This window comes from Notolabrus celidotus, chromosome 12, assembly GCF_009762535.1.
Source record: "Notolabrus celidotus isolate fNotCel1 chromosome 12, fNotCel1.pri, whole genome shotgun sequence".
Lineage (NCBI taxonomy): Eukaryota > Metazoa > Chordata > Actinopteri > Labriformes > Labridae > Notolabrus > Notolabrus celidotus.
In genome coordinates this window covers 28,716,015-28,730,812 of record NC_048283.1, presented here as the reverse complement: position 1 = coordinate 28,730,812, position 14,798 = coordinate 28,716,015, and the positions used below count along the sequence as shown (strand labels likewise).

The 14,798-nt window shown below is 40.3% G+C and overlaps 1 protein-coding gene across 7 annotated transcripts in view; it reads right to left on the bottom strand.

Annotated features, from left to right (window-relative positions):
• Window positions 1-14,798, bottom strand: part of cobl (cordon-bleu WH2 repeat protein) — a 71,491-nt gene that overhangs the window by 45,926 nt on the left and 10,767 nt on the right. For all 7 annotated transcript variants that reach the window (XM_034698586.1, XM_034698583.1, XM_034698587.1 and 4 more), the window contains exon 3: window positions 2,713-2,910. In XM_034698586.1, the coding sequence (XP_034554477.1) occupies window positions 2,713-2,910 (198 nt within the window). The remainder of the gene's footprint in view (window positions 1-2,712; window positions 2,911-14,798) is intronic.

The following is a 14,798-nucleotide window of genomic DNA, read 5'->3' as shown; positions in this document are numbered from 1 at the left end:
GGTGGGGGCTGCAGCTGATGAGGAGGCCCACAGTACTACCTGTCAATCCTCAGATAAAGAAACCAAGAGACAGTCTCCAATGTTTTCTGGGAACAGCCAGATCAGATGACTGAAGTGAGAGAGATACTGCTACAAAGGGCACCATTGACAATCAGTAACACATGGACACAATCTACAACTAAAACCACCATCTGCAATCAAATGACCCAGTGTCCCTCTGTGTTATATTCTTCCTCAGGTCATTTCATGGTTGTATGATCAAAATCAAGTCACGGAACAAGCACCGTCGGGAATGTTTTAAAGAATGTAATTTTAAATACATGTTATATTGTAATCTGTTAACTCAAGCATTGATCACTGACCTGAAGTTTACCCTCACATCCGAACAAACAAGATATTGGTACAAGAATCATTTCCATGACCAGATATGGAATACATGAAAAAAATCACTGCATTTTCTGACTGAACAGTTGCACTGGGAGTTCAGCACATTGAGAGATCCCACTATATGAAATATAGTATGAGGTGTTCCCTGTGAAGCAACAGAACTCTGAAGCAGCAGAAGAACAACAACAGTATCAACAGTATCTGAGCAATCAAAAAGGACGCAAAAGACTGAGAACTAAACAAAAATGTGTACCCACAGTCTGCTCTCGTTTTAATTGCCACAGCAGCTGCAGACCAAACTCGGCCACGGCATTCAGTCCAACCCATTGCATCACCTGTGCTGCCTTTGCTATATGCAGCACCATCCATCTCATGCCTGCAAACATCCTGACCCAAAGGGGATTATGATTTTCTTTCTAATATGCAATTTCTTCTGTTGAGCCTTATTTTATGTCTTTTGTTTCAACCCCCACAAGATGAGTGCTACCTGTGAATAACCTGCAGCTTTACTTCTTTGGATTTTTTTGCATTTCTTTTCATAGAGGGATTTTCCCTTTATTTTTAATACCAATTGATACAATATTTACAGCCTTTCCTATAATGTCTGTAGCATTGCTCTGACCCTTTAACATTCAAACCTGTATTAAAAACTCACCTTATTAAGTTAGCTTTTAATTTGTGATTGTACTGTTGTTTTGTTTTGTTCCTTGCTTGTGTTGATTTTAACAATTGCACAGTGTCTTTGAGTTTTTGAAAAAGAGCTTTATAAATAAAATGTAATATTTTAGTTTTATTATTATTATTATAATTAATATTATTATTATTATTATTATAAGGTTAATAAAGCCCTGAATAAATAAGGTTGGTACACTTTAGTTAAAACTAAAGTTCCTGTGCTGGTCTCTTCTCTAAAAGCTTCTGTGGCAGCCTGAACTAAAGTTAGAGATTTTTGGCAAAGGTGAAATATTTTAGTTTGGGTGATTTAATACTTCACTTAGTTGTAACTCCAATTCAACTATGTGATGCTTAAACTTGTTCACTGATTCTGAATTATTTAAAACTAAACTGAACTTTGAGTTTAACTACTAGATGCCAAGTTGATCGCTGTGATTAATTTATATTGATGCCAACGTGCAAGTGAAATTGATTTGTCTTGATAGCATGTAAAGTGTTGACAGAGGTTTAATGCAGCCTGAATAAACTGGTTTTGGCACATAAACCTAGTTTATGTCTCCATCATGCTCTCAGATATACCACCAGGTTCGTTTGAAAATGCAGCACAAAACACTGTTTGGTTTTCTCCCAGTTTTCTGCAGTCCTGCCTCAGAGAATTAAAGTGTTGTGTGAAGTGAAGTGACACAACCTAGCTCGCTATCATCAGCCAGTCTAAGGTTTCTTACAGGCTCTTATGCAATGTTTGACTGAGTATGTAGGGAATAGAAAGCTGTCTGATACGGAGGTCACAAGTTGTCTCCCAGTCTTTCAGGTGAAATATCTGTGCCTTCACAGGGAATCAGCTCGGCACCACAACACTGGAAACACAAAGTGGACACTACAGGGACTATTAATACTATTGTACTATAAGTATATTTGATAACTTTCAACACACAAAATAAAACCCAGTAAACCGGTTTTACACTCATTATTCAAAGATTATTTTTCTTCTCTTTGTTTAGGTGTCAGTGTGTATAAAATGAAAGTATTATAGTACGATACCTCAGCCTCATCTTACCTGTTATTGTGTGAGAAGTCTCTTAGCAGATGAACTAAAGCACAGCTAAAGCTAAATGTAATACAATACAGACCGTCCTTTTGTCGAGCTACATACAATGAGGACATCAGACACGTGTGATCTTAATTCTGTCAGTCAAATAAAGCTCTCAGGTCTTGAGATTCCTACTTGCTTAAAGCATGTCTATTAAAATATTATAAGAGCATCTTGTTGTTCTGTACTCGAGAGGAATCCCTCATTTCCCGAGAACCTCATTAGGGACGGGGATCATTAGCAGGTCAGCCTTCCTCTGTTAGCTCTCCGAGACAAAGCTTATGCTGAGACCGGGAATGGGACCCCTTCACAAGGCCTCCCTGGCACAGCAACCCAAACAGACGCAGCAAACAGGTCTCACACTGTTTGTCTGGTGACTGGCAAATGAGGCCAGAGCATAGAATCAGATTGACGAGATGAGCAGCAGCTTTCATGCACACACTCATGCATAGGAATAATTACATAAAGAGGAGACGTTTGAGTGCTACACTTTTGATCTCAGTATTAACAAAGTTGAAGTGATTGATTCTCCCAGAGTAAACGTGTGCTCGTCTGCGTACCTGCCGTCCTCAGTCACAGAGGTCTGGTGTCCCTGAGGCAAGGTGAGCTGTAAATCCACAGTAGGCTGCAGCATGTTCTCCTTGGCTTCCATGCCTGATGTCCCTCCCCCGTCAGGTACTGTGTTTCTGAAGATGTGGCGTGGGGCAGGCTGAGGGGCCTGTGGCGGCGGAGGTGGGGCACGCGCCTTCATTCTCCTCCTGGAAGAAGAAAATCAAAAAGTCACCGAGGAGAATATTATCACGTTTTGGAGATTTTTATTTTGTTGTTATTTGTTGTTCCCTGAAGGATTGTAGTACAAATAGTTCCCATTGATTTCACATGTTGTACAGCAGGGTCACTGTTATAGTAAATAAATGAGAGATGTGAATAGTAGCTTTTTTATTATTATTATTTTTATTATCCGATGCTATTAATTACACCTTCTGATAACCTTCAATTAACCCTATTAAAACAAGATTAAATGATGTTGATTATTTTGGTTCCTTTGAGTCCTTTTGTAGTTGGACTTGGTCTTACACAGCTCAGCCTGATGAACCCAACCCGTTTCATCAGGTGCAGCCTGAATAATGATGATTTATTTCCATCTGTCTGTTTGTGACACAGTCCTTTGTCTTGGATTGGATTACATAACAGTCCACTGATATGCTGAGGACACTTAGAGTTGTACAGATGATCCAGCCCTGCTGAGTGGCTGTTTATGCCATCTGTTCCTGACACGCCTCTAAATAATAGTTTAATAATAATAATAATAATGACCGAGCTCTGTAGCATTCTTCCTCCTCACAAATACGGTGCTTTAAAATCAATGTTTTCCAAAAGCTGTGAAACTGAAAATGATTAACAGTCTTCCTTTGACATGAACATGTCTCAACATCAAATCCTTTTCCCAGCATGGATATATTATACACTACCAGTCAAAAGTTTGGACACACCTTCTCATTCAATGGGTTTTATTTATTTGAATTATTTTCAACATTGGAGATTAATACTGAAGACATCAAAACTAGGAAATAATCTGGTTTTGCCATAATATGGATTACAACAGTAGTCAAATAGGGTTATCCATTGTGTACAAACCCTATCTCTTTGTTTGAGTGTGTGATATGATTTTTCTACCCAAGGCTGGATGTCCTCACAGCCCAGCCCCACACAGCTCAGACCAGCCTGCTGTTTCAGATCGAATCAGTCTTGAGCAACAGATTTCAAGCTATGTAATCAAAGCAGTTTGCTGGAGGGAGAAACTCTAAAACGTAGTCATGTGAAACTCCACTAAGCACCTGAAATACCTGAAAACCTGCAGATGTTACCTCTGAACAACACATCTGATGGTCTCAAACACATTAAGAAGGCAAGTCATTCTACAAATGAACTCTTGACAAGGCTCATGTTAATTAGAAACCATTCCAGGAGACCACTTCATGAAGCAGACTGAGAGAATACCAAGAGTGTGCAAAGCTGTCATGAAGGAAAAAGGGGGCTACTTTACAGAATCTAAAATATAAAACATATTCACATATTCGCACCGGCCAAGGCAGATGGCTGTCTAACATGGGTCTGGTCCTGCTCGAGGTTTCTGTCTGTTAAAAGGACGTTTTTTCCTTGCCGCTGTAACTAGCTAAATACTGCGAGGTGCAATGCTCATGGTGGATTAAGGTGGGGCAAGACTGAGTCTTACCCTGTCTTGGTGTTGGGTCTCTGTTCATAAATTGACAAAGAGTACGATCTAGACCTCCTATGTTTGTAAAAGTGTCTTGAGATAATGTTTGTTGTGATTTGGCGCTATAAAAATAAAGATTGATTGATTGATTGATTGATTGATTGATTCTGCTTTGTTTAACACTTTTTTGTTAATTGAATAATTCCATATATGTTCTTTCATAGTTTTGATGTCTTCAGTATTAATCTACAGTGTTTCAAATAACTAAAGTAAATACAAACCCTTGAATGAGAAGGTGTGTCCAAACTTTGACTGGTAGTGTATATGATACAGTTTAATCAACTATCAGTGCTTAACTGCAACAATCAGACTGAAACAGTCGTTTGTTATAAAAGGTAACACCATCTGATAAAACTGTGTTGAAGCACTGTCGTATCAAAAGCTATTCAGCACCATCAAAACTATTCAAAGCAGCAATATTTATCTGTGTTGACAGCAGCTCTATGAAAACCATAAATGGAAGATAAGAAAGCAAGTCATGTTGCAGCACAGCGCCTACAGGTGAAGTTGAAGCAGATGTCAATGACATGCTGGCGACGAGATGCTGCTATCTGCACATTTGACCTCGGCTCTGCGTAAACTGTACTTAGAAAGGCAGAGACAGCTGATTAGACAGAAATCAAACACTTCACTCTGCTAACAATGACAAATAGCTCCTCTGCGCCACACATTTCAGCACCAATTCTTTCCCCGTCCTCACAGCACAAATATTAACCTTAGATAACAAAAGAGAAAACACCCCACTCACGTCAAAAAACAGTCCTTGTGTTGACTAAGTGTTCCAAAAGAGAGAGTGTTTATAAATCCAGTTCCAAGGTTTGGGCTCACGCTCAGAGACAATGTGGGTGTCACATTCAGTGGTGTATAATCTTGTATCCTTCAAGGTATTCCTGCTCAGCCTAGAGCCGAGCAAAAGCACCACGAAGGAAGAATGCACGTGAACATAGCACAGTGAGCGGACTCTAACCTGCCTGAAGTTAACCATTAACAGCTGAGTCGGATATCAACTAACTCTCACACACACGATCCACAGTGTCATTGACTCATTATGCAATGGTTAAGTGTTTTTTAATGGACACATTATGGGAGTGACAGACTTTACTTAAAGACCGATAGCAATAGTCAGAATGCAGGGAGGAGAATAATCAGAGGAGATAATGTTGATCACACACAGCCAGGTGCTCGGACTTTATTTACATCATAAAAACATTCATTCCTTACACACAGGGAGCAGAACATGGCAGCTTAGAGACTTTTAAATGTGAGAATGTTTTTTTCTGTTGAGTCTGTGCTTTTCAAGGTAAACAGAACCGGGCTCTGTGGAGCTGTGGGACTGGGCCCAGGCCAGGCTTAACACAGTCAGCCAGTATCCGTCTCTCTCCCTCTCTCTCGCTTTCCCTCTCTCCAACACACACAAAGACTCCTTTAGCAGAAGCCTCGTCTCCCACAGAGTTAGAATAGGCGAGCACAGACGGAGAAAGAGAGAGTGAGAGAGTAAGGAAGAGCAGGAAACCCTGCTCCGGCACAGGAGGGTGGTAAGTGCTGAGCTGCTACAGGGACTGAGTTACAAATGAGAACACACACACATGCACACACACACTAATGGACCTTTCAGAACCACCCTGTTCTTTTCACTTGACTAAACCGCATTAAAAAGGATATATTTCTTTCACCATCCTTCTTCAAATTTGTTCTTTAATCAGGACTGTTTTTGATCACATCTGAGGTTCTCATATTTAAACTAAAGGTTATAATATTTCAAAAGTAAAAAACAAAAACAAAAACAGTCGCTAAATTCATGACAAACTGCCCGAGGCTCGGTAAACTTCTGTGGTCTGTGGTAAAATCACCCCAGACAACATGTGAGGAGTCGTAAGGGGAAAACAAAGTGAGCATAGCCTGATGCTCACAGTCTGGCTGGTGATTATAAGAGTAAACACGGCAGGAGTCTAAACAAGACTTCTGGCTAAATAAGACACACTTAAATAAACAGAAACAATATTCAGAAAAGGGTATATTTATTCTATCAAATACTAAGTAAACAAGAGAGAGAACTCGATCAGCCGTTCGGGGATTGTTTGGTGTTTTTGAATGATCCTTCAGGGAATTCAATAAATGAAAAATGTGTGTATGAGGCAAAGTAATGTTACATGTTATTAATGACTGTTTATAGATTTATTTAGCGTTAGTATAGTTGAGAAATTTTTGTGTTAAAGAATGTAAAAATCATAAATGATTTGGTTGTTTTTTTTATACTATGAGTTTATTTTTGGATGAGAAGACACTGTCTCTTTAATATAGGATTGTGTGTGGCACAGACAGTATGAGGAGTCAGTGGAAGTTAAACTGATTTGGAGTCACAAGTTTTTTTACTGTGTCCGTCTGGAATAGTGTCTATTAGAATGGAATCAAGCATCATCTGTTACATTTTAGGTTTTGTGTCACTAAAGGAACACCAGAGTAAAGTTGCTTTTGTTTTTACATTATACAACGGATCAAGAGTGGATGATTGTTCTGGATGTAACAGGGAGACACGTGTGAGCCAGGACTTCCAGCTAGCAATACAGTTTAGTCAGCTACAATGTGTAATACTAAAGTGTGGACGAACTAGTTGCTAACCTCAGACAGAGTACACTCAAAAAAAGCAACATGGGTGTCTGTTTTATCAACATACTGTAAGTATAACATGTACACTACCGTTCAAAAGTTTGGGGTCACCCAGACAATTTTGTGTTTTTCATGAAAACTCACTTTTATTTATCAAATGAGTTACAAAATGAATAGAAAATATAGTCAAGACATTGAGAATGTTAGAAATAATGATTTTTAGTTGAAATAATAATTTTGTCCTTTAAACTTTGCTTTCATCAAAGAATGCTCCCTTTGCAGCAATTACAGCATTGCAGACCTTTGGCATTCTGGCTGTTAAGTGGTTGAGGGAATCTGAAGAAATTTCACCCCACGCTTCCTGAAGCACCTCCCACAACTTGGATTGGCTTGATGGGCACTTCTTGCGTACCATACCATAGCTTAATGGGGTTGAGATCTGGTGACTGCGCTGTCCACTCCATTACAGGCAGAATACCAGCTGCCTGCTTCTTCCTTAAATAGTTCTTGCATAATTTGGAAGTGTGCTTTGGGTCATTGTCCTGTTGTAGGAGGAAATTGGCTCCAATCAAGCGCTGTCCACAGGGTATGGCATGGCATTGCAAAATTGAGTGATAGCCTTCATTATTCAAAATCCCTTTTATCTTGTACAAATCTCCCACTTTACCTGCACCAAAGCAGCCCCAGACCATCACATTACCTCTACCATGCTTAACAGATTGCGTCAGGCACTCTTCCAGCATCTTTTCACTTGTTCTGTATCTCACAAATGTTCTTCTGTGTGATCCAAACACCTGAAACTTCGATTTGTCTGTCCATAACACTTTTTTCCAATCTTCCTCTGTCCAATGTCTGTGTTCTTTTGCCCATATTAATCTCTTCCTTCTACTGGCCAGTCTCAGATATGGCTTTTTCTTTGCCACTCTGCCTAGAAGGCCAGCATCCTGGAGTCACCTCTTCACTGTAGACGTTGACACTGGTGTTTTGCAGGTACCATTCAATGAAGCTGCCAGTTCAGGACCTGTGAGGTGTCTATTTCTCAAACTAGAGACTCTACTGTACGTGTCTTCTTGTTCAGTTGTGCACCGGGGCCTCTCACTTCTCTTTCTACTCTGGTTAGAGCCTGTTTGTGCTGTTCTCTGAAGGGAGTAGTACACATCGTTGTAGGAAATGTTCAATTTCTTGGAAATTTCTCGCATGGAATAGCCTTCATTTCTAAGAACAAGAATAGACTGTGGAGTTTCATATGAAAGTTCTCTTTTTCTGACCATTCTGAGAGTTAATCAAACCCACAAATGTGATGCTCCAGATACTCAACTAGCTCAAAGAAAGGCCAGTTTTACAGCTTCTCTAACCAGCAAAACTGTTTTCAGCTGTGCTAACGTAACTGCACAAGGGTTTTCAAGGTGTTTCTAATCATCCATTAGCTTTCTAACGCGATTAGCAAACACAATGTACCATTAGAACACTGGAGTGATGGTAGCTGGAAATGAGTCTCTATACACCTATGTAGATATTCCTTTAAAAAACAGACGTTTGCAGCTAGAATAGTCATTTACCGCATTAACAATATATAGAGTGTATTTCTCCACCTCCAAGTCTGAGGCCATGGTGCTCAGTCGGAAAAGGGTGGCCTGCCCTCTCCGGGTCGGAGGGGAGTCTTTGCCTCAGGCGGAGGAGTTCAAGTATCTCGGGGTCTTGTTCACGAGTGAGGGGAAAAGGGAGCGGGAGATTGACAGACGGATCGGGGCGGCGTCTGCAGTGATGCGGGTGCTGAACCGGTCTGTCGTGGTGAAGAGAGAGCTGAGCCAGAAGGCGAAGCTCTCAATTTACCGGTCAATCTACGTTCCGACCCTCACCTATGGTCACGAGCTGTGGGTAGTGACCGAAAGAACGAGATCGCGAATACAAGCGGCTGAAATTAGCTTTCTCCGCAGGGTGGCTGGGCTCAGCCTTAGAGATAGGGTCAGGAGCTCAGACATCCGGGAGAGGATCAAAGTAGAGCCGCTGCTCCTCCGGATCTGGTTAGGATGCCTCCCGGGCGTCTCCCTGGGGAGGTGTTTCGGGCATGTCCGACTGGGAGGAGGCCACGGGGAAGGCCCAGGACACGGTGGCGAGACTATGTCTCTAAGCTGGCCTGGGAGCGCCTCGGTATCCTCCCAGAAGAGCTGGTGGAAGTGGCCGGGGAGAGGAGTGTCTGGGCTTCCCTGCTGAGACTGCTGCCCCCGCGAACCGGACCCGGATAAGCGGAAGAAGATGGATGGATGGATGGAGAGTGTATTTTTGATTAATTTAATGTTATCTTCATTGAAAAAAACAGTGCTTTTCTTGTAAAAATAAGGACATTTCTAAGTGACCCCAAACTTTTGAATGGTAGTGTAGGTTCTATTGTGTTAATTCATGTTTAGTGGTTAAACATTTTTAAATCATGTAGTTTTAACATGACATGCAAAATCCTTAAAACAACAAGATTATTATTATTATTATTATTATTATTATTATTATTATTATTATTATTATTATTATTATTATTATCATTATTATTATTATTATTATAACCTTTATTTAACCAGGAAATGCTCATTGAGATTAAAAATCTCTTTTCCAAGAGAGTCCTGGCCAAGATAGGCAGCAGCATAGTTACAGAGTTACAATTTTACAATGGAAGAAGATTAAAGATTGCTTTATGTCAACACAACCTAATGGGTTTAGGTAGGAATCCGATCTGCAATACCTCTCCAGAGCATAAGGTGGCGTGCTTCTGGCAAAGAAGAGCCATTATGGAGAGTTGGGAGAGACCGCCTGTGACTGCAATTGGGGTGCTGGTGGCCTAGCGGTCTAAGCACCCCACGTATCGAGGCTATAGTCCTGGTCGCAGATGTTGCCGGCTTGACTCCTGGCCGGTCAACCATTTGCTGCATGTTTTCCTTCACTCTTTACTCCCCACATTTCTTGTCTCTCTTCAGCTGTCCTGTCAATAAAGGCAAAAAAGCCTAAAAATATAACTTACTAAAAAATAATAAAATAAAAGCTATCCATAATCATATTATACAAGTTATTGTGACCCAAGACAATTAAGTCAGATCCTACCTTAGTAAATATGTTGAAACAACCTTTATAAATTCAGTTTTATACTTTATGTTCACTCAACATATTTACAATTAGTTGTTCCAACAAAATTGTGTCTCACTAAATTCTTAATTCTTTCCACAATTTTATTACGTTCACCCAACAAATGATTTCTTTGAGTGTAGTCTCAGTGTCTGCGTGTGTGTGTGTGTGTGTGTGTGTGTGTGTGTGTGTGTGTGTGTGTGTGTGTGTGTGTGTGTGTGTGTGTGTGTGTGTGTGTGTGTGTGTATGGTGAGGTTGGTGGTGAAGGGGTGTTCATGTACTTCACAATGAGCATGTACGTCAGGCTTCCTGACCCAAATACAACCCCACACACTCCTGCTTTTGTGTGCATGTGGTTGCATGTTTGCATAGATACAGATCAGAGATAACTGGGAAACAAAAAGATGGAAAAATGCAAAAAAGGTGTCAAATGAGTTCAAGATAACCAATGATCAAAATCCCCTGATAGGTGAATTCTGCATTATCAACATCATCACTGCTGACACAACACCGATACATGTATAATTTAAGTGAATGAAGGTCACAGGCAGATTACTGTTGTTAGTGAGAAGTTAAATCATGCCACCCAGGCACTCTGGAGTTTTTGAGTTTTCTGTAACGGAAAGAAGAAACTGTCAGTGACTATATTTTTGTCCAAATGGAAACTAGAAAACTCCCGACTCAGCAAGGTCTTGTAAAAATAACGGAATATATTAGTCTGCTCCGTACCGGGCTCCATCAATTTCCATTCAGTCTGGTTTTCAGTTTAAAAGTATCTTCTGGACTTCCTTCTTATCCTGTTTTGTGCCTTAAAAGTAATCAGATATTATCACATTCTGTACATTTGTGGTGTTTTCCTCCCTCATAACTCCAGTCAGCAATTCCACTGAGGTAAAAATGGTGTATCAGTGTGCAAAGAGCTATAAATGGGACTACATGAGAAAAACGGAGACACACAGACTGGTCCACTCTAAACAACAAAGTCTGCTGTGGATGTGAACAAGACAAACTATGAATAAAGACAGCAGACAGAGTTACAAACAGTCATGGTGTCAGCAAGAAAGGCAGCCACCAACGCAGACAGACTGCCAGATGTGTCCCCAGAGCCGTGGACGTCCAGGCTGACAATAGGATCAGTGAAACAATGAGCCACTCTCCTCTAATGAAGACAGCCGCCTGGGAATGGAGCAGATTAGTCGGCTGAAAACTGAATGCTGACTGACCTCAAATTACTTTGACAAACTTTGTGCATTGTAGGAAAACAAATAACGGGTGAGACTAAAACTCGACGGCACATAAAGTTTGGTTGAACAGACAAGTGTCACAACTTATATCATTTGTTTGAGTGTGTGATGTGATTTTTCTACCCAAGGCTGGATGTCCTCATAGCCCAGCCCCACACAGCTCAGACCAGCCTGCTGTTTCAGATCGAATCAGTCTTGAGCAACAGATTTCAAGCTATGTAATCAAAGCAGTTTGCTGGAGGGAGAAACTCTAAAACGTAGTCATGTGAAACTCCACTAAGCACCTGAAATACCTGAAAACCTGCAGATGTTACCTCTGAACAACACATCTGATGGTCTCAAACACATTAAGAAGGCAAGTCATTCTACAAATGAACTCTTGACAAGGCTCATGTTAATTAGAAACCATTCCAGGAGACCACTTCATGAAGCAGACTGAGAGAATACCAAGAGTGTGCAAAGCTGTCATGAAGGAAAAAGGGGGCTACTTTACAGAATCTAAAATCATTAATCATTAAATAATTCCATATATGTTCTTTCATAGTTTTAATGTCTTCAGTATTAATCTACAGTGTTTCAAATAATTAATATAAATACAAACCCTTGAATGAGAAGGTGTGTCCAAACTATTGACTGATAGTTTGTTTTGAATGTTGATGGAATGGGTGGTCACCATGTGAATGTTATCTTGTGTCCTCTGCCATCCCTATCATTATACCCTGCATGAATCTGTATACTCATTATAATTTGCTGAGTTTTTATTTGTTGTCATTTATTTTACTACTATCATTTCCTAAACTGTGCATAAGAAGAAGATTGATTGAAAGTACAAACTCTAATGTGCTCTAACTGTGTGCATCTTGGTATTTGTAGCTGAGTGGGCAGCAAGAATTTGGTGGACTATCTCTGTTATGTGAAAACAGACGGCAGACGTTGTCAATGAGCCAGTCTTCTCGCGTTGGTTCAGGGTGTGGTTTTGAACCACATGGCTGTAATATGAACATCAAGGCATATGCTGAACTACGAGACTGCGTGCCTGGCAACCACAAACAGATGCTCTTGTTGGCTCGTATGTCTCTGATACGCGTGAATCAGAATCTCTCTCACCCTCTTGCTGCTCATTTCTGTTTCTCTTTCTTCCGGTCACTCAGCTTTTAGTGTGTGAGCGCCTGAAATCCACAGCTGCTGCTAAACCGAGGGCCGCACTCTTCTGCAGTCAAGTGGTGTAAATATAGGTTTCCATGGAGACACCATGACACCAAGTGGGTATGCTGACTACATAGCAGGGCGGTGTGTGTGTGTGTGTGTGTGTGTGTGTGTGTAAGTGGCTTAGGGTCCAGGATATGCAGCTTTTGCACTCTGTCTGATGAACAACAGGAGGTTAAAACTCAAGTGTGCACACAGATGAGTGCAGCTTACACTCCCATGTGGATGTGTGTGTGCTTACACAAAAGTACTGTGTTCTTCAAATGACTCTCAAGCATAAAACATTCTTACATGTTAGTTATCAGGAGGTATAAGTTTTTATATTGAAGGCGTTTCTGTAGTTTTTAACAGTTTGAAATTTTAATGTTTTTTCTGATACAGTCATGTTTTCTGTCATGATGCACATTTAAAAGTTACAAACAAGGAAAGAATATATTTAGATTTCATTTTTATACACAACCAGTCAAAAGTTTGGAAACACATTCTCATACAAGGGTTTGTATTTATTTCAATTATTTGAAACACTGTATATAAATACTGAAAACATCAAAACTATGAAAGAACATATATGGAATTATTTCATTAACAGAAAAGTGTTAAACAAACCAGAATATGTTTTATATTTTAGATTCTGTAAAGTAGCCCCCTTTTTCCTTCATGACAGCTTTGCACAATCTTGGTATTCTCTCAGGCTGCTTCATGAAGTGGTCTCCTGGAATGGTTTCTAATTAACATGAGCCTTGTCAAGAGTTCATTTGTAGAATGACTTGCCTTCTTAATGTGTTTGAGACCATCAGTTGTGTTGTTCAGAGGTAGGGTTAGTACACAATGGATAGCCCTGTTTGACTACTGTTGTAATCCAGATTATGGCAAAACCAATAATTATCACAATAAATTACTTTATTATTATTTCATTTAAACGTAAAGGCAGAGTCGACACAGTGTCAGACTAACGACTCTGCTTTCAGCTGGTAGGTTTTGAGTTTTCTTTGTGTCGCTGTCGCTCGCATCAGTTGTGTTAACATTCTGCTCTGAACATCTTTAAGCCCCGCCTACCTCTCACTCTGCGACATGATTTGCTGTTCAATTCCGTTTTCTTCTCCTGTCTAATGTTGGGTGGCAGCTAGCGTTTAAGGCTCATTAGCATCCCTTTCCTTGTAATTACAGGTTCATTTATATAAATTTTTTATCAAACATTTGTTATATTTATAAATGAGAAAAATTATATTGCGATAATTATCGTTATTGAATTATCGCCCAGCCCTAATTCAAAGCACAACTCACAACTTGGTCAACCTGCTGTTGATCTGAAAAAACAATACAGCTCCTTTTTCAGATCAACAGCAGGTTGACCAAAATCCTCAGTCAGTCAATGATTCGCTGCATACTGCTTTACCTCATTCAATGGTATGTGGTCAAAGGGTCAAACAACCTTTCTCTCAGCATGTGCCTCTTCCCTGTCACTATCTCACTACCTGCCTCATTCATAAGTGGAAGAACACAAAAATCAAGATCATAAAAATATAAAATGTTAATGCAGCTCAGGGAAAAACTGTCCAGACTATCAGGGTGAAAAAGACTAACAACACTGGCTGCAACCACCACAATTCACCAAGTACAACAGATGAAGTTTGCATATAACCATAAAGCATTGGAAGTAATCAAATGAATACTTTGCATTCAAGCTGCGACTGTATCACCCACTGTGTTAAACTTGAACTCACATTACAGGCCCAGTTTGGCTGCTTGAAGGAGTTTATTCATATTACCAGTTCATTTGAAGGTCCTTTACAAAAACATGTTGCTTTAGAAGTTGTTCATTGGATTTAATGTAATCCGGTTTATTTAATTATCAAAGGACAACCTCCAACCCGTGTGAAAACAACTTAGAAGAGCTTGGCTCAGTCTGTTAAACAGGAGCACAGAGGCAGTAAAAGTACAATAATGACCCAAGGGAGATATAAAGACAGCAGAACAGCACAGGTGCTGAATGAAATGTTGCTCAGTGGGATCAATTAGGTTGCTTAGGCTACTTACAGTTACTCAGAGGGTTTGTGTTCAGGATGTATTGCAGCGGCCCGACGGTTAAGTCTGGACCAGTGATCCGGGAGTGTCTGTTTCACGCCTACTTAAAGGAGAGAAATCCACTTAGTGTAATAGCACCCCACCCTACATGATCCTCCTCTGTCCTCTCCTCTCC